General features: G+C 43.6%; 2 protein-coding genes across 5 annotated transcripts; one reads left to right on the top strand and one right to left on the bottom strand.

Moving 5' to 3' along the window:
• The first annotated feature begins 248 nt into the window (after nt 1-248).
• Nucleotides 249-3,023, top strand: igfbp1a (insulin-like growth factor binding protein 1a). Its single transcript, XM_067514078.1, has 4 exons — nt 249-1,047; nt 1,176-1,345; nt 1,631-1,759; nt 1,870-3,023. Exons 1-4 carry the CDS (start codon nt 510-512, stop codon nt 1,978-1,980), a joined length of 948 nt encoding a protein of 315 aa, XP_067370179.1. The 5' UTR covers nt 249-509; the 3' UTR covers nt 1,981-3,023.
• A 493-nt stretch (nt 3,024-3,516) lies between these two features.
• On the bottom strand, nt 3,517-23,442 carry igfbp3 (insulin-like growth factor binding protein 3). Of its 4 annotated transcripts, none has more exons than XM_067513830.1 (4): nt 22,719-23,412; nt 19,199-19,449; nt 17,301-17,420; nt 3,517-7,280 (listed from the first exon to the last, which is right to left on the bottom strand). In XM_067513830.1, exons 1-4 carry the CDS (start codon nt 23,080-23,082, stop codon nt 7,155-7,157), a joined length of 861 nt encoding a protein of 286 aa, XP_067369931.1. In that variant the 5' UTR covers nt 23,083-23,412; the 3' UTR covers nt 3,517-7,154. The 4 variants fall into 4 exon arrangements, with proteins under 4 accessions (XP_067369931.1, XP_067369932.1, XP_067369933.1 ...); XM_067513831.1 differs by lacking the exon at nt 3,517-7,280 and adding an exon at nt 7,287-15,408 and having other exon boundaries at nt 22,719-23,428; XM_067513832.1 differs by lacking the exon at nt 3,517-7,280 and adding an exon at nt 7,287-15,413 and having other exon boundaries at nt 22,719-23,425.
• Nucleotides 23,443-23,825: the final 383 nt, after the last annotated feature.

Raw genomic sequence — 23,825 nt, 5'->3', positions numbered from 1 at the left:
TGACTCACTGACAGTTTACTGCGCCTCCGCCGTGTCCGCAGCTCCGCTCTCAGCAGCGTGGCTGTGCGTAATTTACGCTCACATTTGTTTTCCCAAAGTTGTGTAAGATGTTGGGAAAGGACAGATAAGGGAAACCCCTAAGAAACACACTGTTGCCCAGCGAGGACAACAAAACGCATCAGCCCTGAAAGCCGTTATCTGAGCCCCGAGTGACTCGCGGTGAACTGGCTCTAACTTCTAAGCGAAGGTAAATCTGAGGCGGAGGTTGGCGCTGTAGTGAAGCTGGAGGTGAAGCGCGCGCTGTAGCACTCGGGTGACAAAAGGGTCCTGACTGCAACATCAAACACTGATGTCGTCACTCGTCGCCGCTACGTGCGGGCACTGCCTGTTCCAAAATAAACATTGACGCGATTGTTGTATTCAAATGAGCTGCCTGGCCGGACGTCCGCGGGCCAATCACAGCCCATCGTATCATTACACCTTCTTTTCAGAAATCATTCATAACGCCGATGCGTCAAACACTCGGAGCGGAGCTGGCTATAAATACGGCAGCGCGCAGCGCGCAGTTAGACATTTTCCCAAAAATCAAAGGAAAGACACAACTGAGCAAGACCTCTTTGATCTCTCTCCACATTTTCTGCTCTATATTTGGTATCCAGATCAATATGTTGGCTGTGGCTGGATTCTGTTTGCAGCACGTCGTTGTGGCGGTCGTGTGCTCCGTGCTGGCCACAGGGACGCGAGGGTCCCCGGTGGTGGGGCAGGAGCCGATCCGATGCGCGCCGTGTACCACGGAGAAGCTGAGCCAGTGTCCGGCGGTGGCACCCGGATGCGCCGAGGTGCTGCAGGAGCCCGGCTGTGGATGCTGCCTCGCCTGCGCCCTGAAGGCTGGAGAGCCGTGCGGGATCTACACGGCGCCGTGCGGCTCAGGTCTGAAGTGCACCCCTAGACCCGGCGACCCGCGGCCGCTGCACTCGCTCACCAGGGGACAAGCCGTGTGCACGCAGCGCACTGAGCCCGAGGCGACCCCCGAGCCACAGAGTCAAGGTAGGCCTGTTACCCCGACATAGAGGCTGTCCACGTGTTAATGCCAGATCCCCATCACAGCCCTGGAACACTTGACTTGTTTGTCCTGGAGCCGTTCACAGTCACTTTGAGTCCGTTTCCTCCTCCAGATCACGGAGAGGCAGACACCGACATAGATAACGCAGCCATCATCTCAGAGCCCGGCTCCAACCACTACCTCCCTGGGCACAGTAAGCCCTTCGACCCGAGGGCCGCTGCGGACGCCCAGGAGAGCATGAAAGCCAAACTCCTCGCCAACCGCAAGAAGGTGATGGAGCAGGTAAGGAAAAGCCTCTGCTTCTGTGAGACCCACGAGCTGCAGTATGTTGCTAAAAGTTTGGGGGGTCGCTGGAATGGAGGAGCGGAGCGCCACAAGGGGGAGCTGGTGCGCTTTTTAACACGACAAGGGTGCGAAGGGGGAAAGAGACAGGGGGTGCGTGCCATCACAAGTTTATATGCAGTTTGATGTCAGACCACGTGATCGCCGATAATAAAGAGGCCCAGACCGTTATTTGTGTGTGCTGCAGCTCAGTTAAACCTTCTCTCTGCTGTCTCCCCTCCACAGGGGCCCTGCCACATCGAGCTGCAGAGGGCCTTGGACAAGATCGCCAAATCCCAGCAGAACTTAGGGGACAAGTTCACCAGGTTCTACCTTCCTAACTGTGACAAGCACGGGCTTTACAAACCCAAACAGGTTAGTGACACCAAGCTGTGTGTGAGAGTGTTTAGGTAACATTACAATCAGCGCGTGTGTGTGTTTAAAGGGAAAACAGTTTGAATGAACTGATGTGTGTTTCCCTGCAGTGTGAGTCCTCTCTGGACGGACAGAGGGGCCAGTGCTGGTGTGTGAACACCTGGAACGGGAAGAAGATTGTAGGTTTGACCGACCTGGCTGCAGACGCAGAGTGCCCTTAAACACAGGTCGAGCCCTGGTGCAGATCTCACAGACCGGAGAGAAGAAGCAAGCCACTGATTTGTCTTTTTTTGATAGCTGTTTATTTATTGATCTTGTCCATGGTGGTGTTGAATTCAGGTACACTTTCATTGTGGGACTGTAGGTCCCAGCCACCACCCCCTCCCCCTCCAAACATCCATCCCAAAGAGAAGAAAAATCTATTTTTGTTTTTTTGGAAAAGGAGATTTTAATATTGATGCATTTACTTCCACCCTTCCGACTTATTTATTTCAATTGTATTGCATTTTATTTTTGATTTGTAATTATTTCATGAGTATTTATATTATTTTTTTTGCCTTATTGCTATTATATTTTTATTTGTATTGGTGTATAAAGTGTATATATGTACGTTGGCCCTGAGTAACTCCACTGCTGAGTTGAGCTCGCTCTACTTAAGGAGTTGTTTGGACGTTTGGTTTTGTGACAAACCGAGAAAGAACAGAAGCACTAAGCGACCAAATGTCATTTAGAAGTATTTCTAAATATTGTTTTTATAACTCTTTTTCATACTCTTGCCATTGTTATGTTTTCTTTCGTGTTCTTTTGTTCTCTTAATTTTCTGACGCACTCTCCGCTCTTGTCAGTGAACATAAACTCTGTCAGAAAACATTTCCCATGGTTCTATGGGGCTGCCGATAGCATGACAGGCGGTGTGTCGCTACGCCGCCTCTCACACGGGTATTTCTACATTTACCTACCTCCAATATTTATGTGTCTGCTGTCAGTTGTGTTGATGTATCTGTCAAAAAAGAAAAGACTTGCTGTTTTACTTTCCATGTTAACTGCTGTTCTCTCTGACCAATAACACGTGACCACAAAGTGAACCATGATGTGCTCTGCTCTGTCTACATGCTGCTGTTGGAGGGACAAAAAAGTTCTGTTTGTGTGTGAGTCTATTCCAAAGTGACTAACTGCTCACTCATGTGTATGTGGACTTTTGTAATTGAGATGTAATGTAAAAATCTACAAACAGGTGATATATTTAATAAAAACGTTAACCTCAGCTATGCCTTCCTGGCCTCTCTTTCAATTCAAGAGGGTTTATTCTGTGCAGAAACGTCCATAGGGAGCAAGACACGAGTCTCATGTGGAGATGCACACTTGGACCACATTTTCTATATTCAGCGTGTTTGTGTGCAGTGTTATCACGCTGATCTCAAGTGGAGCTTCTTGTCCAACTGTACACACTTTGCTCCACGCTGCCTTTTGACCTGCTCTCTGTTTGCTTTGGTCAAGTGCAGGAATTTGCCTCAACCTCGTGTGCCCACTGCCAGCCTGCCTGGCACCACCAGGTTTATTTTTATTCTTTACAAATTGAACCTTTTCTTTATCCTTATTGACACATTCCAAGACTGAGGGGAGCCCGATCGCCTCCAAGGACTCCTGTCCTGATCGCTTGCTGCAAAAAGTAATCTGAGGAGAGGATGATAACACTAGTGACAGTCCAAAACAAACACCAGAGACTTCTTGTTAAAATGGGTTCACTTTTTATTTAAAAAAAAAGACATTAAATACAAATTATACTTTTAATCAAAATCATTTCCTTTCTCAGAGAAAATAATAGCTGTGTGATTTAATAGTTTAGTATCATGAAAAGCTTGAATAAAAAAACTTTGATGGATAAGCTTGAAACAACAAAACACATTTACCCGTGAACAGACAGATTCTTAACGTGGCCAGAAAACTAAAAAGAAGAGGTGACGTTAGGTTGATGTGACCCTGGCTCTGCACAAACAGGTGGAGGCGGATGGCTGTGGGTGCATGGAGTCAACTGACTCACTGAGAGGTGAGAGGTTCACTGGCCTTTAGAAGCAGTGAACTAGCATGACCAGACACTCGAGTGCCTGACTGACACAGATTTTACCCGAGACTAACACTCGCCTGCTGGACAGGGAGCTTACAAATGACGCTGCTGCAAAACAGAACGAAACGGTTTGTGTAAAAATAAAACATTCATTAGTGATTATATTCCCCAAAATATGCTGAATCATAGAGACTTTACTTTGCAATCGGTGAGTCACTGAATTGTTCATAAGAAAACCTAGTTTGGATCAGCTTATAATCTTTGTTAGATAAATAATTTTTATTTTTAAGTACTGTACATGATGTCTAGTCAGACGCAAAGCTGGCCAGGAATAATAATAATAATAATAATAATAATAATAATAATAATAATAATAATAATAATAATAATATACTGTATATAAAAAGACACACTTACAAATATTCAGGAGGGAATTGCTTAAACACATTTTAAGTAAGTTCCTCCCTTTACATCAAGTCTTTGACTATGATGGGATGTAGCACCAACAGGCTGAGTGTGAGTTGCTGCTGTCTCTTAAAGGAAGTGTACAGCCGATTTCATGCTACCAAGCTACTGGGCAGGCATTCTATGTCGGCAATCTCTCCACTTTTCAAGTCTTTACACAGGATGTGGGAGAGCATCGGGCAGGAAGCTCCTCGTGGAGGAGCGCTCCTCCTCCCTCAGACCCCCTACCACTTGTGTGAATGCATATTTGGTGCTGTGTCCACCTTGTGGAGATATGTTGGCGTACGATCATACAAGCATTTTCAAAGACACAAAAACAACAACAAAAAAGAAAAATAGTTGCATTGAATGGACATTTTCTGAGGGATTTTCGATACGTTTACTGTCAGAAGTCCTGGTGTAGCTTAGTTTTTAAATTGTTTTCTTACAGTATCACACTGTTTCATCTGACATTACCTCGAAGGAAAGGTATGCCGATGAAGATAGGTCCAATTGTCTTTAACTGCATGCATTGGCGAGTAGCGGAGCAGCTAAAGTGCTTTAAGTGCTTGTGCTTGAAGCATAGGGGCAGCTGGCACCTGTGGTGACTTAGGGGGAGGGAGGGGCTCCATACAAACAAGTCTACACCAGGTTGCACCACTGACAGAAAGAGGATCGGAGGTCGGCAGAGTGCTGGTGCAGGGAAACCAGCTAGAGTTGGGATGGAGGGAGAGATGGGATCAGGCACAGAGACAGAGACAAGGGGGTAGAGACATGTAGGATTGAAGGACATCAGGACTAGGAGACCACCTTAGACAGAGGAACAGGGGGCATGTATGTGGACAGGAACAGCAGGAGATGGGAAGGAGACAGAAGACAGACTAACTAACCTGATCTCCAACGCTGCATTTACACAGACATTTATCTACGGTAAAACAAAGCATGCAGGTGACTGGCCAGTGCAGCACCTGGCTCAATGAAGTCACGTTCCGCGATCGCTAAATCTGAATTATACACAAAGGTAAAGTCTGTCTGAATGTGTCCTTAAAATACCTCACGAAACATGTGTCTTCTGACTATTAAATACTAATAATTCCTGCCAATTTGGAAGCAGCTCAGAAAAGCTCTTTACACTAAGAACAACATCTGGATTCACAGTAGTTACAGTGGATTCAAACAGCAACCCACAATTATATTATGTAAATTAGCTTGTTAGCATTCACATCTATACTTAGCTTATATTGGTAACAAAAAGTTTACTGTGTGAGTGATAAAAAAGCCAAAAGCCATTTGCCACCTTGATGAATAAATTGCTATTTTCATGTTTATTACTCGGTGGCAGAGTGTTTCTTTGACCAGCCGTTGTAATGGTTTTCAACATGTTAATTATCCTAATACTGGTATGAACTGAAAGGAGGCAGAGAAGGACATGACTGGTCCGGGGTTCCCTCTAACAAGGATGCGTATGCTACGGCGACACAAAGTTTAAAAAAATGATCAGCACGCAACCTCACATGATCTGTGATGACATAATTGTAGGCTGCACATGATTTTCCAAATGATCTGCATTAAGCATAGTCCAGCATAAGTGACCTACACTCTGTGCTGTCCCTGAACGCCTCACTTGTGGAGAATTGTGGCGCGTTTTATGATGTTTCCGGTTCAATAAAATGGCCCTTAATCCCACTTACAAAAACTCCGATATTCTTGATTCTCCGCGGACGGGAATGTGGGAAAAAGCTGCTGAGTGCTGCGATTTAAACATTTGCTAATATGTCGGCACATTTTGCAGCTTCAACCTCTTTTCTGCTTTGATTGCCTGTTTCACTATGCTTCAAACAGACATATATTAAATATGCTACTTGCACTTTTTGTCGAGCTATTATCTTCTCAGAGACCTGGTGCCTTGGTGGAAGTAGTGTTTTCACTTTTTTTAATGAAGTGGCAGCCATTGAACACGAGCAAACAGTTTTGCAGCGGGAGTTCTTTGAATCTCTCTAGGGCCGTGATTCTAGTCCATTGTAACTGATGTGAATCCAAACAAACCACAGGCACATAATGGAGCACTTACAAGCCTACAGTGGGCAAATGTTCAGCATTGTTTTAATGCGAGAGGGTGAAGTGTAGGGGAAAATTGGACAGGTCAGTTTTTAAGGCACTGTAACTGCACAGTTAACCCCCCCCCCTCAAGAATGAGGCAAGGAATAATTTAAAGTCAGTAAGGAGGGCCCTTAGTGGCCCTTGTGCTGGACAAGAAGTCAAAGTCCTGCCATCCTTCACTTCTAAATGGACCATGAGCCACAGAGCATTTATGTCTGCATTATTTAATAAAGCAGGGGGCAGTCGGGGCCAGACTGGCATCATTAAACTAAGCTTAGTGACAATGAGTATTTAAACAAATAAACACTGAACAGACTTGAAGAAGACACACTTGCAGAGAGATAGACACTTACACAACAGAAAGTATGATTTGGGGGTGGGGAGCAGGGAGCAAACAAGTCCTCTTTAAAGTGAGTGGGAAGCCGCTCCTTCCTCTGTCTCTCTAAAAGAATAGTGCAGATTACAGGCATCTTTCTTTCGTCCTTGTCTCACTCAGATTTCAGCTTAATAGTATTTTTTGTTTTGTTAAAAAAGAAATAGAGTTTTCCTAAAAACAGGGCAGACAGTGGATGGACAGGAGGCTTGTCTTATCGCTGAGACTGTGCTTCACTCCTTCCTCCTCCTCCCCCCCCCCCCCCGGATGACATGGGACCTACAATCAAAGGTCCGGAGCTCCTTCAAATGTTTACATAAAACTACATGCGAGAGCAAAATAGGCTCGTGTTCTTTCTCCCACACTCAGCCCCTGTCCTCCACTCTCCGTCCACTTGCTGTCTCTTCGTCCTCTCATTTGCTCTCCAGGTTGTAGCATTTAGTCTCACCCCGCTCTTTGCCGTCAAAGCAGGGCAGAGGGTGCCCGTATTTGTCCACGCACCAGCAGTATCCCCGTTTTTTGCCTTTGGATGAACGGCACTGCAAAGAGAGTTAGGGGGAAAAAGAAGAACATAAAAGTGCCATGCAGAGATTAATGACTGTGAGAAGGACAACACGCCACTCAACTCGCTTTGACTTCCATCTTTAGTTCAAAGTCAGAGGAAAAGTAGAGGAGGACTTATCAGTTTGAGACATATTGTGAAAACAGATTAGCGTTTCCAAGGTGAGGAATTATTACCCTGACACAGCTTCAACACCACCTTCAATGTGCATGTGCGTATTATAATAACACTAAATCTCTTTGTTGCTTGTCAGGAGGCCAAGTCATGCCTCAGCAGGACTCTAATAAGACAAACATCGATCATGAAGAGAAATGCCTGCCTGGAACTCTCTCGGAGGTTTAGCTATTACAGTTAAACACCTCCGAAGTTGCAGCTGCTCGGCCTGTCAAAGACGTTAATGAATGTGTCCAGATCAGAGCGGGAGAGGCTTCCACATGCAGCCAGCTCGCTGTGGAGCAGTTCATACACTCCTGACCAGTGGGGGTAAACAATGAAAAAACAGATTATTTTTAATAGAGAGGGGCAGGAAATGAGGAATGCTCTGAGTGAGTGAGAGTGAAGGAGTGTGAAGGTAAACATGGAGTTGCTAAAATATTTACCAAGGCCAGTTGGAGGGCTGCAGGGAAACCAGCGCTGCTATTCTGGGAAACTGGCAGACACTCAAAATCATCTGGAGCTGATTATGGCCTGTGTGTGCATTGCCATGCGTGCATGTGCTCACATAAACACGCATCAACATGTAAGCACACACAAACAAGAGCTGGATGCACTGTATGTAAACAGACCTCCATCTGCTTACACACGAGCACTGACACACATGTACTCAGTAATATCAGATATCCCACAGGAGGCTGGGCTTTGGAGAGTGGCAGCTTTATGAGTTCCATTCAGGATACACATTAAACGACACAATCAGTTGGGCAGGACTAAACTCTGGCTCGGAATAGTCTCCTCTTACCCGTCATCAGCCCCCCAGGGGAAGTGGTGACAGATCAGCGAGGTGAGCAGCCAGAGTCCAGACATACCTTTCTGTCTCTCCGCATGCCCGTCTCACTGGCAATGCAGTTATTAAGCAACGGAAAGTTATATCCAGCATATATGGTGCCCCCCACCTTCCTCCATCAAGAGCTTGATGAGAAGAAGGTGAGAAGTTTAGAGTTGCAGCCAGGATTCAATTAGCTGGGAAGCTACTGCAAAGTTCAGAGGAAGATTTAAGGTTAAAGCTAAAGCTTGTAACTTTATGGAAAATGATTGTGTAGAACTATGCTTCAAAACTTTTGAGTCCTCACCTCACTGAGACTCACTGAACAGCACTGGCAGCAGTGCCGAGACTTGTCTTTCTAAACAATCAGAGAATGTTAATTATTTCTGCTCAATTAGAAAGTCATGCAGCTTTTTATTTATTGTGATTTAAAAATGTGTAAAACCTCAGAGTGTGGTGGAGCTCTGCAGAGCACAGTGGAGCAGGGAGAGGCAGACATGGGATTGATTTTGAGTCTCTTGCTGGTGCTATTTTAAGCTGCGTATTGCAGCTTTAAGTGAAGAAACACAACTCCTTACAACTCTAGAGCTCACAGATGTGGCTAAAAACTAATATCATGGTAATCCAAACATCTGGGTCTCAGTGCTAATGCTCTGGATGCTCCTAAAACCCGCACACAGCACCCATATTTTTACATTCTTAGCGATAACCCAAATTCTGAAGGTAAGTCCAGAAACTCTCTGGACTCAAAAACAATCTTGTGCAATCCAGGACAAATATTACTTCAGTCCACTTGTTGGGTAAGAGCTTCTTCTCCATTAACCTGAACCAGACTATTTTTTAATCTGAATGCCTAGAGCCTGTGAGGATTTGGAAAATTCTTAAAGAAGGATTTAGAAACAGCCACCACGTACAGGTTTTTATCAGATGTGCTGGCACTGTGACTCGAATGTTTGTAATACGCGAGAAACACAAGCTGGGACTGGTATCATGTCGGCTTAATCCGTGCACAAACTTTCCAGAAAATCAAACAGATCAATTTGTGGATTTAGGGGAGTTACCACAGTCTTGTAGTTAGAGTCGCCTTGCAACCAGCTGCATGTCCATTGTTTGTTAAGGAATAATTCGCTGTGTAAATCCCTCTTACTCTCTCTGGTGCACAGCTTCCCTAATCATAGTCCAACCTAACAAAATCCTAGATAGACCTACTTTGTGGAACAGACTTATGGTATATGGCTGTATGAAATGGCATATTTTGGACTGAAAATTTTCAATCTTTGACAGCCAGTGGAGAATCATTGCTCTTACAGCTGCTAATCAGCACTTTTCTTCTCAGAGTCATCGCTGTCCTGAAAACCCAACACCCAGCGGTGCAGAGCCAAAGCAAAGCTCCCCTGACACTTACAGCCTGCATCGTAGGCTGCTGTGCAGCGACACAGAGGCAGACACATAGACAGGCTTTGGAGTGTGACCAGGGGTCTATTTCCGGCACAGCCAACATCCACATGCAGCCTGAGTGCATGATCAAAGGAAGCTTTATAGAGATAGAGGCCTGTTAAAATACCTACCCAACAACTACTGCAGCAGTCTGGGGGCAAGTATGCAGCCCAGCACGCTCCATTCTCACACACTAACACCATCGAGAGATTCTTTTCTCTGAACTTAGTTTTCCTCCTACCGACCTCTCCTCTTCTACCTCCTCTTCCTCGCCTGTCTCACTCTTCCCTGTGTCTCTGTCCTCTCCCCCCTCCTTCCCCACTCATGGACCATCGTCTGAGGCCAGCTTCTATTTTAGCCCTGACCCAGCAGACCCAGAGACAGCAGAGGGGAGCTTAACATTGTGTTCCTCTGCTCTGGTTAATGATGATAGAGTCCTGTTTGCATCTGTTTTGTGTGTCAGTGTGTGTCTCTGTGTGTGTGTCTTTGTGTATGGGAAGGTTGAAAAGCCAAAGGGGAGGCGGAAGAGCAAAATGTGCATGCATGCATTCCCCTGTTGCTTGGCTACCTTTGAGTTTCCGCTCAGTCTCTCTTTCATCTGTGAACTATTAGCAGTCATCTGAAGCAATCATCTCTATGCTTTAGTTTCCACACACGACCCCTCGTAATGGCAAGATACTTGCCCAATACTTTAAGCAAATACCTAAGTGTGATGAACCTAATGCTCTCTTTTGCTGGGATTTTTTTGTTGTAATGTGACTAAATAGTGAGAAATAAAATACGATTTCTAAAACAAAAAACTAATCTTTATCCCTCGCAAACATTGTTTCTAAAATTCAGCTAAATTGGGTTTCTGCAGTTTGAATTAACCAATTCAAGTGTGTATCTGTATTCAAGATGTATCCCTACTACTATCCATAGTATAAAGACTATAATTATGAAAGAAAGCCACAAGTCTTGGCTAACTCAAGCTGCTGAAGCTTCATATTAACTTTGTCCCAGCAAAACTCCAGACGTCATTTTGCATAAAATAAGGGGTGTGCCGTTTGTGCCACATGTTTTACAGCAGGGAGTCCCCTCAACAGCCAACTGCTCTGCAGCCAGTATTGAAAGCTGGAATAATGAGCAGTAAGTCATAAGCTACATAAAATGCGAGTATTTGCTTGTTGTGTGTCTGTCAGAGCAGCCACCCGTCAGCCACAGCATTAATAACACTTGGTGGTTTTATATCAGAATTTATTTATTTGTCCTTTCGGCTTATCCCATGAGTTCAGGGTCATCACAGCGGATCATTGTCCACATGTTGATTTGGCACAGTTTTTTACGCCGGATGCCCTTCGTGAAGCACCCCTCTCCAATTTCTACCAGCTTGGACCGGCACTTCACAGCTCAGGAGGGAAATGGGCTGTTAGGGGTTCAGTGTCTTACCCAGACATATAGCCAGGATCGAACCACTGAGCCTGTGGTCCGTGGATGACTGCCTTTACCAACTGAGCTACAGCCTACAGCCGTATTCGTATACGATGGGTTGAACACTTTAAAATCAGCTCTACTTTTACTTGTTCAACTTTAAAATTTGCTTTTATCAGCTCACAACAAGTGCATTTATGACCGTTTATGTTGCCATGAAGCCCACAGACAGTACCACTGGCCTGATACGCCATTACTTAGTAACACTTGATTTGACAAAATGCAAACTTGTCACTAGTGTGGCTCAACTTTGCCTTTGTCCATTTGTTTATATTTTTTTAATGTTTTCCAAAGTTTCACATTTCTTGTATCCGTGTGCCACTGCAGGAAACCATAGCAATCAATGCAAGCCGCATTTTTTTCCAGCTTTGGCATCATTTCTAAATATTGCTACGTCATCTGTTACTGGCACATTAACCTTAGTTACATATTAGATAACATTCCCACCAGTGCTGTTTTTTTGAGATTTTTTGTTTTCAGTTTAAATATGTCAATAATCACATTTTAGTCAAAATATTAATTTAGATACCAAAACAATAATTACAGTATCTTACAATAAGATTGTAGAGTAGTTTCTGTAGAGATGTAACTGACTGGAGTATTATCCATCATTCTTGGGTTCAAGCTGACTACAGTTGGTGTCCTCCATTAAGGACTTGGCCAAGAATGTTTCTAAGCAAATTTCAAGCCTACATTAGGTGAGAAGCTGAGAAAAAGCTACCATACTGTAGGATTCTGGAGGAGTTCTCATTGTATGGTGTTGATGAATCCCAGCTTTGGAGCCACAGTCTAAACCAAGGGTCAGCATATTCTGATCCCACACTCCTGGTACTGGCCCTGCATGCTCCACATGGCTGTCGCTACAAAAAGCACATTTCATCCACATCACGCATTCATAATGCTACCTTTATGGGATATGTATGTGTATGTGTTGTGCGTATGAATGTGTGCTCTTGTGATGCCGGTCTTTATAGCTAATAGCAGCACCGCTGGGCTTCACGGACATTAAAAAGAGCCTTGTGTGACCACAGGATAAACACAAGCTCATAAAATGCAATGTGTGTGTGGGGGGTGGGTGTATAGGGGTGCATCTATATGTATTTGTGTAAAATAGGGTGCATCTGTCTGTGTTCATGTTTGCAATAACCTGGGCCTAGCTGCAGGATATTGCTTTTTCTAAAAAAAGTGCATAGGAGCCTGAGTGAATTCAACTCCAGAATAATCTCTGTTATTTTTAGTAGATTTGGGCCAAAAAAACTTTCAAATATTACTTTACAAAGAACAAGGCTTGACTGAACCAGGTGAAATCATCAGACATAGGCAAATGGCTGGATGTAAAGACTTCAGGAGGAGAGATGAGGAAAAGACGATTGAGGACACATTTAAATGAAGACATGCTTACTCCAGGTATCACTGTAATCAGGTATCAATACACAGTTATTGTGCCAGCCTTCATGTCAAATGAGGTTCTGACTCATCACTAATTCCATCGGTGGGAACCGGGCTGTGCTGTCATTATTTCGCTGGGCCTCATAACAGATGACACCATTCTCTACCCCAACAATCAGGACATTTAAGCTAACCTCCACACAGATATACCCCCCTCTTTACCTGCACCCCCACCCTCTGCCTGTCGGGATTCCCAGCTATGTATATATATATCCCCCAGATTCTTACTTCCCACCCAGGTCCGGGCTCCCAGGAACTATAGTTTCCCCTCCCACCACCAGATGTCCCTGAACCTTTAGTTGCCCAACAGTTGCCTGACTTCCTCCTCACCTGTTTTTAATCCTCCCATCAGCCCCAGAGTATAAATATGAACTCTGCCATTGCCTCTTCTTGCCTGTCAGTGTTGCTGGTCTGATGTGACTCCTTACCTGGTTTTGGACTGTTGTGCTGTCATGGGTGGAGTGATTTCTCTCTGTTGGTCTGGACTCTCAGTAAGTCTGCTTTGAGTTAAGGTTATATTCAACTTATGTGCCTGAATTATTGTGTCTCGATGCTTTGTAATCACATCAAAATCACTTTACGCCAACGTGTTGCTCAGTCCACCAAGAAACAACCAGGTAACCACCCTCCCAAAACCCCAACCTCATCTTGGAGAACCAAGCATCCAGCCTCATTTAGCTAACCAGTCTGCTAAGCTAGTTAGCATGCTAACTATATGCTAAGGGTAACTAAATACTTGAGACACCTTTTTTAAGCTAGTTATCATGCTAAGCTAGGTGCATACTATGCTGCCTGAGCCACCACATAAAGCAAACCTGGACTCCATCTTTGTTATCCACCACAGCTTCCAAACAACTATAAACCAAATCTTTGTGTATATATGTGTATGTATAAATAATTTATTTTTAATTTTTATTGATGTTTACTTATTTGACACAAAAATTATTTAGGTTTTTGGTTTTTGGTCACCCTTTGCCTGTTCCTGAAGATGGTTCTAAGTAAAAAGCAATTTCCCCTCAGGGATAATTCAAGTATTTTTTTGGTTTTTATCCGAATTTCGATTCATTTGATCAATAACATTTAGAAAGTCTAGAAGAGCTGCTTTTTTATTTTTGTGTTTGATGTTGCTAAACTTGCTTAAGCCAAAAAGACCTGGCCAGGTTTTCCAAATGTATGTTTATTTGCTGGTGCGTTATAAGTCCTTGCACATTTGGTTTTGTTAAGTTATTAATCATCGCTTCAAATTAGCTACATGCATATTACAAACATGTTTGTGTTCTGTAAGTAACACACTGAAAATCTTTAGGGTTTAGGGTCAGCACCAAAGCCTGGGCACCTTTATTGGCATTAGTACTGAGAATTATTGCTTTGCCCTAGATATTACGAAACAGCCATGGCAAAAAGTGACTCCATATCCTCCAGAGAGGGAAGCACAAAGGGGTGGATAGGAGTCCAGGGAGGAAACAAAACGAGGGATAGAGACAGAATGAAAATAGCTGTCTGGGTCCCCAAAGGTTGGCCAGTTATTATAAAGCCATTTTGGTCAGTGTGTACGCATCCACAGATTCTTCTGAGTCACGCTCAATAAGTCAACCCTTATGGGCCTGGCACTGTCAAGACTGAGAGAGGGAGGAGGTACAAGGGTATGCGGGCACCTGGCTCACGTCCTTAAGCCACTGCTCTTCCTCTCAACACACACACACTAAAGTCTGAAAAGTACACAGAGATGCAGACACGACCATTCACAACCATCTGCAGGGTGATTCCTGGCCAAACAAGGAAGTAAAAGCCAGGTGGGTGGAAGGGCAGGATGGACACAATGATGGAGCGGGCAGGCAGGACAACAGACAGATGGACAACTGTAGCCAGGGGGACAATGGGTGTAATGATGGGTGGGTGAAATGATGAATGAGAGAGACTTTGATGGGTGTACTGAGTGGGTCAGTTTTGAGCATGCATGGCCTGAACTGGGATACTGAGCCAATTCATATAACTGCTGCCAAAAATAGGTTTGTGCTGAGCCGAGTTAGGACTAGCACTGCTCCCACTTCTACAGCCTTGAAGCACTAACAAGCCACATACAGAAAACCACACGTGTGCATGGTTGTGACTTTTTGACTGGTCATTTGAGCCCAAATCTATCTTATTGAAAACAATTTACAATGACAGTGGGTCTAAATACTTACAAGTATTAAACGTTTAACTTTACCCAAAACATCCCTAGAATTTTTCCAACTCCTCCTTCCAGGCACATGCATGTTAGATTAATTGGTGAAGCTAAATTGCTCTAAGGTGATAATGTGCATCTGTGTATGTCTCTCTGTTTTGGCCCTGAGATAGACTGGAGATCTGTCCAGGTTGGACTCCACCTCTCACCCATGACAGAAGTAGTTAATTTTGTTTGAAGAAAGCGATAAACAAGCATTCTATGTTTGAATTATTGTCATAACCTCATAATCACATAATCTGGCTGAATAAAACCTCAGCACAGTTTATCCCAACATTGCCACAAGTGGTTTGAGAGGTTGATCTGGTCATTTTGACCCTTTTCTTTGGCTGTAAAAGTCTGTCACCACTGTAGCATGAACACTTTTTAGAGCTTTAGACCTTTTCAGGAATCCAGTACATTTTTAGGCAAGATGGACCAGTTTTAGTCCGTGCTGGTCATAAAGTCTCAATTCTGGAAGGATGAGCTTCTGGTGGTGCTGTATCATGAAGAATTCTGCTGGATTCATTGGCTTTGAAATTTCCTATTTACCGTATTCACCTAAACTTAAAAAAAAAAGTGGCCGATTAGGAATTAGTTTCATGTAATGAACACTTTAATTGTTATGCAGTTTCTTAACTGTACTCCGAGAATGAGGAAAGAACATTTAGCAAGATAAAGAAAAGTGAAACTTATCTGGTGACAGGTGTTGAGCCTTTCTAGACTTTCCAACCTTCATTTTCCCCAGTTCACACTGAACAAATATGGTACATCCAGAACTAAACTTCATACACACATTTTAATTAATTATTGATCTATGTTGTCTAAATTTTTCACTTCTTTTTAATTACTTTCCCCACTTTCCCACTCTCTTGCATTTTTTTGTGTTTGAAAACCAATATCGTTATCTACAGTTGTCAAATCCATTGTTGGCCTGATCTCCTTAATCCCCACAGTTCTTTAGATGCAGTGAAAACCCATACAGCAATGCACAAAAGGGACTTATATATGATTATTTTAGATTCTGAGTTTAGTTTCTGTTGTTTTTTTCCTGGAACTACTCAGTCAAAAACATCCTGTATTAATTCCTGGTAGTATTTGGTGGAAAAGGTTCATATGAAAGATGACACCAGCAGCTTTAACCAGCCGCCTCTTTACAGCTTGTGACGCTGACATTGAAAGAATTTGGTCTGAGTATCACTTGAAGATATGGAAACCTCTTGTGTATCATGTGCATGGTTATGCCCTCTTTTCCTCTAAGTCCTTCACCCCTCCTTCATTCCCCCGCGATCCCCTCTTTTCACAGTATTGTCACCCTAGACGGTTCACACGGTCTCCTCTTCGCTGTGTTTCCGGTCATAAATCTCTGCAACACACCGTGAAGGAACATCCACTCGGATGGATTTAACACAACACCCTGCACCCCACTGGCCTTCCTGAGAAAAGGGCCACAATGGCTGGCAGGCTGCTGCACACACACACACACACACACACACACACACACACACACACACACACACACAAACTTAGACCAGAGCTGACACTTTCCTGGTTGTTGATGAACTCCAGGGAAAAAAATAAAAAAAATACAAGTCTGATTTTAATAACTGTAACAATAAAGTGAGCTAAGAATCTAAGAGGATGATATTAGTGTGTGTGTGTGTGTGTGTGTTATGGCTAAAGTTGTTTTCTGACTCATGGTGCTCGGGGGGGAGGTGACTCATGCATTTCTCAGAATGGGCCCAAGCTCTGTGGAATCCCTCATAAGGGTCCCCGCCTTAAAATGATGGGATGGTAGTATTTATTAGACATGCTTTATGTCTCAGTAAGGCCCCACCACCCCTCCTGCTGGTCCGCCACCTTCCCCTCAGGTCAGCGCATGTCACCCACTAACATCTCCACTGAAATTCCACTGTCTTGAGCCGTCTATGGGTGGCCTGAGTCTGACATGCCACGGACAAGAAAAACTAAACCAGTGTCAGCCTGTTTGTTTTTTTTGTACCTCACCATCAGCACCCCCCACACCTACACACCCTCACCAAAACTACCACCATCAAACAAGCGCCATACATACACTCCCCTGACGCCACATCTACTGTGCCACACACACTCCCAGACCACATTCTTACATCTCTACCCCCCACACTCTCACACACCACACACCCACAAACACACCTGACCGACTTCATTTCCTGTGAGGCATGAGTCAGACAGCTGCAGTGCATTTACTGGAGTAATACATGGTTATTAGCCATTCTGATAATACCTTGTTGATGTGGCTGTCAAGGCAACTCAAACCGGAAAAGAAAAGGGACTGTGGGTGGGTGGGATGAGTTGGTGAGGATTCTTTGAAGGTGTTCAGGCATGTGGTGTCTGAAGGTTTAGAGGTGTGTGTGTGTGTGTGTGCATTAGAGAGTGTGTAGGAGAAAGAAACAGCAGGGAGAGCCATTTACCTGTTTTTTCTTATAGAAGCCCTTTCTGTCACAGTTGGGTAGGTGAAAGCCTACTGGGCTGAGTACATTGCTGATTTTAAAATTGTTCAAGACGCTCTCAATCTCCCGCCGGCACGGCCCCTAGCAATAGAGCAAACAAACACTAATGGCACATTCATCCTCACAGATTCAATATGAAGAAGGTTCATGATGAACATGAAAGTCAATGGTTTATCAATACTCCCAGTATTCCATTAGCTATAACGTTAGCTAGTGTTAAACATTTCTGTGTCATCAAAAGTATTCACACTTCAGCTATACCGTGCAATACAGAGCAAACTCAAAGATGACTAAAATGTTCATGGCCACAGCATCACAGCAAATTAAATATAATGTCTCGTGTATTCAAATATCCAAAAACGGTCACATTTATTATTTCTGGAGACTTTGTAATTTTGACTAAAATGTAAATGACATTAAGTTGACGAACCAAATGCCGGGTACAAACTGTTGAGGTTGACGCCCAAAGTGAGATTTCAACCTACTGAAAAAACTGGTACCTTGTTTTATACAATGTTTGATGGCATATAATTTAAAAAAACAATGTTGTTTGAATGACAGCAGATGGCTCAAAGGGACCCTGTGGAGTGTTTCACCACTAATTGCTCTGTAAAGCAATGTTTTGATGAGACATTCTCCATACTGTTTGTTTCTTGTGTTTTTCCCACATGTGCATGGGGCTGCACAAACATACCACCTACTACGAGTGGACGACTATAAACTTTTTGGCCAACAGTATGGGACAGGGGTGGCCATCCCTGTGTCCTACACAGCCAGTAGTCTGCAGGCATTTAAGGCGATAACTTCACTGACCATGCAGACTGATGTCTCTCTATCACAGATTTCCTACCACTCCTCTTTAGTGAGCACTCTAAAAAAGTCATTAAACTACTAAAAAAACAAAAATGATTCTACTTTGCTGGTTACCTGTGGCAAATAACTGGCCACCACTGGAATTGAAGACCATTAAAGGAGGCTGATGGTAAGTACAGAATTAAAGGATTTATTTTAGAGAAAACAGTTTTCAGTATTTTTGCTAATCTTTTAACAATACAATCAAAAGTCCTCCAGGTACCTTAAGTTTGTGTCAGGAAATAATTATAGTGGCAGATTAAAAATACTGAACCATCAAACACTGCAGGCATGGACATATACACAGTGGGAGCAGCAATAACAGGTTGTTTCCTCAGACACATGCCTAAATTGGACAGATCCCAGCTAGGTGAGCTAGTGGCTGTGTGAATGAGGTGGAGATATATATATATATATATAAAAATAAAAGACAGAACTTGACGGATCGGGTAAACCGCGTTCAACTTAATCGTTTCCTTAAAGCTACTGATAGCTAGAGAGCCAGCTAGCTAACACAAAACTGAGTGGGTGGTTGCTAATGATAAGTTTTCAGCGACTAAATGATAAACCACTGATACATGTCTCTGCAGAAATGAAGACAATGGGGTTTTCATTTCTGCACTAATTATCACTGTCAAATTTAAATGTGTATGTATGAATTTATTATACAAAACACTAAATTGAGGGACAATTAACTTATTGGCAAGCTAATAACTTCAACAACAGGCTGGTTCATTATATGAAGATATGTGGCTGGGAGTACATCTGACAATATTTTGATAGAAAGCTGGTCTCATATTTTGTTAATTTGTAAAAAGCAATGCACAAGGTTATACTTGAATATTACTAAATTATTGAATGTGTTACTTGTAATACTTAATATAAAGTCAAAATGGAGTCTGTCACCACCTTCCTTCATGCAGCCCTGTCATTTCTGTTTTCCCTTCAAAGCAGCACAACAGTGTGATCATTTCTAACAGATTTCATCGTCTGTGATTGTGACTTACATACTCGGTCTCCCTCTTGCTTTCCAGGGAGAAGTTCTGCATGTCCATATTGGCTCCTCCTGACACCGATTCCACCTTTTGGCTCTGGGTTTTCTTGTTCTGATCCTTCTGGATCAGTTTGTTGTGCAGTGAAGGCCTGGTGTCCATCGACCCCCGATTATGTCCGACCTTTACAGTTGCCGCGCCGCCCAACACAGTCATCGTCTGGGTCACGTTGGCACTGCTGTCTTCTAGCTGATTTCCAGCGTTGTCTGAATGCAGGATGGTAAGTGATTAATTTTTAAATGTGTCATACATGTTGATCATTAATTATACAGGTAGCTAACAAGAGGAAAGTTGGGGAAAGACAAATATTACAAATATTTATATAAATATTTGTTATAAACCACACTATTTATCTAAATATTTGTTGGTGATTGTCATTGTTACCCCACAAAAGTATCCAGGCTGGTTAAAACTCACTTTCAGATTCGCAAAACCTCTATTCCACTGTAATGACACCATGTGGTCTGGTCAATAAAATAACACACATCAAATTTGAACTGGGCTAAAAAGCAGACATTCATACAGCAAACCAGTAAAATTGCTTTTTTGTGTTTCCACAAATGTTTGTTTCACAACAAAGAAAAACACTTTCACTCTACACAGTCTCTGCATAAATCGAGTCCATGTTTAAAAAGTGTATGTATAACAAGTTTTAAGTTGGGGCCAATGTTATAATGCCTTAGATGCAGAAAACAAAGCAATGAAATACTATTACTAAGAAGTTTTTCTATTTTCATAAATATTCAGTAAGCGGATTGGATTTTAAACAATCTACACCGGCTGCTGTAGATTGTTTAAAATCCAATGTTTTCCAAAAATCTGATAAATGTCATAAATTCATTCATAATTTTTCCCCAAACTGTCTCTTTATCCTCCTAATCAGAATCTATACTAAATAAGCCAACTTTAGCATCCATCATAAAGCTGTTTTAGTTTGGTGTTCTTATAAAATACTACGATACAAAATAATTTTCTCATGCTCTTAATCCAGCAGAGAATTCTTTACTGCCAGAGAAAGGCCTGTTTAAAACAGACAAAATAAAGTTAGCGCATTGCCTTGTGGGCTGTTTGGAGCCAGAAATGAAGCCAAGTAATAAACAGAAACAGGAAGATTTCTTATCCACATATTTCCACAGTATGCAGACTGAAGGATAGATAGAGAAGAGGAACTGAGTTTAAACAAGTCTTTTTAAGGACGCCATAAAGGTTTTTTTGTCTTTGACTACGACACATAGACTACGACACATACACTACGAACATGTAGTCTGTGTGTTTACATGTCCTAAAAGAGGACGAGGTAAAGTGGGAGATGAGGGAGCATATATATTAATAGCCCATGTTGCTGGCAATGACTCCTGTGAAATTGTTAAAGAACAGGGAGAGCAGGGGCCATCTGACAAGCGAAAAAGAGAGGAGGGGTCTCCAAACACCCCTCCTTACTGTAGGAAAGGACAAAACTACCCACTATGTGCCACCCAGTTGTTCAAACCACCACACCACCATCTACCACAGTTGAGTTGAGTGGAGCTAATTGAGCTTGGAGATGACGTCCCGAAGAGGCAGAGGGACGATGAGAGCACACATGCAGCAACACACACACACGCAGTTTTAAACCATTAACTCAAAGCAGATTTTGTGTTTGAGAGCTGCGGTGATGGTGGCGGACGGGCATGTAGGGGTGTAGCTCATGTGGGCAGGCAGGCTGGCAGCCCACCCTTTCTCCCTAACCACCTGATCAATTAGTGATGTGGTGGAGCTCCGCAGTCTCCCAGGCTCACCAGAACTTAGAATAACAACATGGATGTCAACAACAGCATCAACTGCAGTGTGACAGAGTCAGAAGGCAACAGATGCTCTTTAACCTGAAACAACTTCCTCACGGTTTGATTAAACCTGTCAAAACTGTCCATAACCAGGACCAGGAATACTGAATTCTGTTTAAAATCACAGCAAGGATTTTTTTTTTCTTCCACATAAACTTTTTTTATAACCTTTTTAGGAAGTCTGGGGTGTTTTAGATAAACACATTATGCAATTTGTTTGCGTAATGGTACAGGAGTAAACAGCACAAACTGCGGTGAGGAGAGCTTGTTGATGTCTGAAGGAGAAAGTCTGTGGAGATGTGGACTGATGGCAATGGAACCATTTGCTGCATTTGTTCAATGCGACCAACAGGGGTGCTTAAGAACAGTGCCCACATTTTTTCTATCAGCAATGGAGATAATGTTAATAGGCACGATGGAAATCTGCCTCTCTCCGGTAACTGATTGGACGCTGGCTCACAGGCCTGAAAAGTGTGCATAATTAGATTTGTCTTTGTCCTCTAAATCGGTAGCTGAAAAGACAATCGGACGCAACGTGGCACAGACCAAGAGAAAGGAGGAGAGAAATTCATGTAGTGGCAGGAAGTGAAATACGAGTTATGAGTACTATTACTGTGGCCAGACCAAATATCCACACACAGAGGGTCCTGAAGGCCTGACGTCAGCAGTGCCTAAACACACAGCAGTGTGTATTCACATGGAGATGGCATGTGTGCCATTTCGCCACTGTGAACAAGAATGCACCCATAACACTAGACACCATGCTTGAGATCTCTGAAAAGTACACTGGGATAAGCTGATGAAACCTGCTGCTTTCAGTCATGTATAATAGACTTTGATTAAGCGTTTATGTGCATGTTGGATAAGTCAGAAAATATCCGTCCCTTTGCAGCACACCCCAGATAATTTGACCCACAACCTACACCAGGAAAGCAGCAACGCATACTTTCGTGCAGTGTGCAAAAATCCCCGAGCTTTACTTGAAGGAAAATAAGGACATCACAGAAGACAAGGACATGATCTGGGCTCAGGCTCAGCTAAATACTGTATACTTAGAGTATGTATGTGGCATTTCCTAACTGTTGGTTTGAAGGAGCCAGACTGCATGTGTGTGCCTCTAGGTGTGTGTTAGGGAGAAAGAGAAGGACCAGTGTTGTCTCTTTTCTCAAAACAAACTATCTGAAAGTCTGAAAAGGGACCATCTTTTAATTTCTTAGTTAGTTTTTTTTTTTATTAGCATTTTACGCACGACGATCCACAATTTTGCGCACAGGGGAAGAAGCAACGATTAATTGCTGTGTTAACCTCCAACCCAAGGCTGGTTATCCACTCAAGCGTGCAGGAGCCTATAGGATTTTTTTTAGCACTGCCCAGGACCCCCCCCCAACCCAATGTCTAGGATTGGTGATTTGCATTGTGACAGCCTGAGTTGAGTTGTGTATCTTAAATACATGAGTCTAGTCATCTATATCTCACCCACTATCAACACAACGCACTTAAGTTGTTTCCATGAGCAGGGAACTCCCAGACCATGTCAACACAGAGCACCCCCTCCTGGGGGAGCGCCTGTCAAAGCCGCCAAACATCAACACGCATTCATACAACAATTTACCCACAGCGAGCAAAAGCGCTGATAAAACGTTGGTTCTTACCTTGTTTTTGAGACGGCATAAGCATGCTGTTGAGTTTTTTGGACACTGCGTTGGAGCACACTCCCCGGCCCTCCAGCAGAGCTTGCAGAGGTCTGCTCTCGCCCGGCTGGTGCTGGCAGGTCAAGCCGGAGCCGCAGCGAGCAGTGTACACTCCACACGCGTCTCCCTCGCCGAGGGCGCACGTCATGCAACATCCACAGCCGGGCTCTCTCGCCTGCTCTACGCAGTCCTCCGGCAGAGGCTTGCACTGCTGGAGCGCCGCGGCGTTGCAAGGTTCACATCGGACCACCGGCCCCATGGAGCCGGCAAGACGGGCGAACGCAGCCAGCGCAGCGGCGAGACAAAGCACACAGAGACCGGGCATTCTGCCTATTAAGCTGGTCACAGAAGGACCGTATGTGAGCTGTCACGTAGGCTTAAAGGGACTCTCTGTGACACAGCGAGCCGGCTAGCCTTCTCCATCTGTATTTTCTTTTACGCGAACTTCTGGTTTTATACAGGCGGAAAAGCAGCCAATAAGTCACACCCTCCTCCGTATGAATAATGTAAACGGAGCCCCGACGTGAGGGACCGCTGCTTCCAGTCTGAGGAGAGCGCTGCTCAAACTTCTGATTCTTTACATCCATTATAATAAATTAGCAAGGCTGCTTGTCAGCAGCGCTTCCATGCTCACCGACTTCTGAAAAATAGCGAGGGTGTTTCCATATTTCCATCTTCCATCATAACACAATTTCCCTCTGGGATCAATAAAGCTGTTTGAATCTAGAATCTGGAAATGTGGCCTCTGGTTACTATACAGGCAAGTAAAGAGAACTGCAGACGACTTGATCTGTGGATTTAAAGTGTTGGTTACATTTCATAATGTAGTTTTGTTTCTATGTTACAGATGAATGAACTGCACCATTGAAGGTTTCAAAGGTTTCTGTACCACTACTTCAGCGCATCCCCTGCTGGCATCAGTGTTATGTGAGTAAATACCATTAGCTGAACCCTTCAAATGCAGTACTAATTAAATGGGCAGGTGTGTAGGTGGCTTTCACATTAACCCACTAAAACAATCACTTCTTTACATACAACTTCTGTTTCGTGTGTGTGACCTCAATCTCG

Source organism: Channa argus, chromosome 8, assembly GCF_033026475.1.
Source record: "Channa argus isolate prfri chromosome 8, Channa argus male v1.0, whole genome shotgun sequence".
NCBI classification, from domain to species: domain Eukaryota; kingdom Metazoa; phylum Chordata; class Actinopteri; order Anabantiformes; family Channidae; genus Channa; species Channa argus.
Note: the sequence above shows the minus strand (reverse complement) of the source record. Positions and strands in the feature narration are given on the sequence as shown.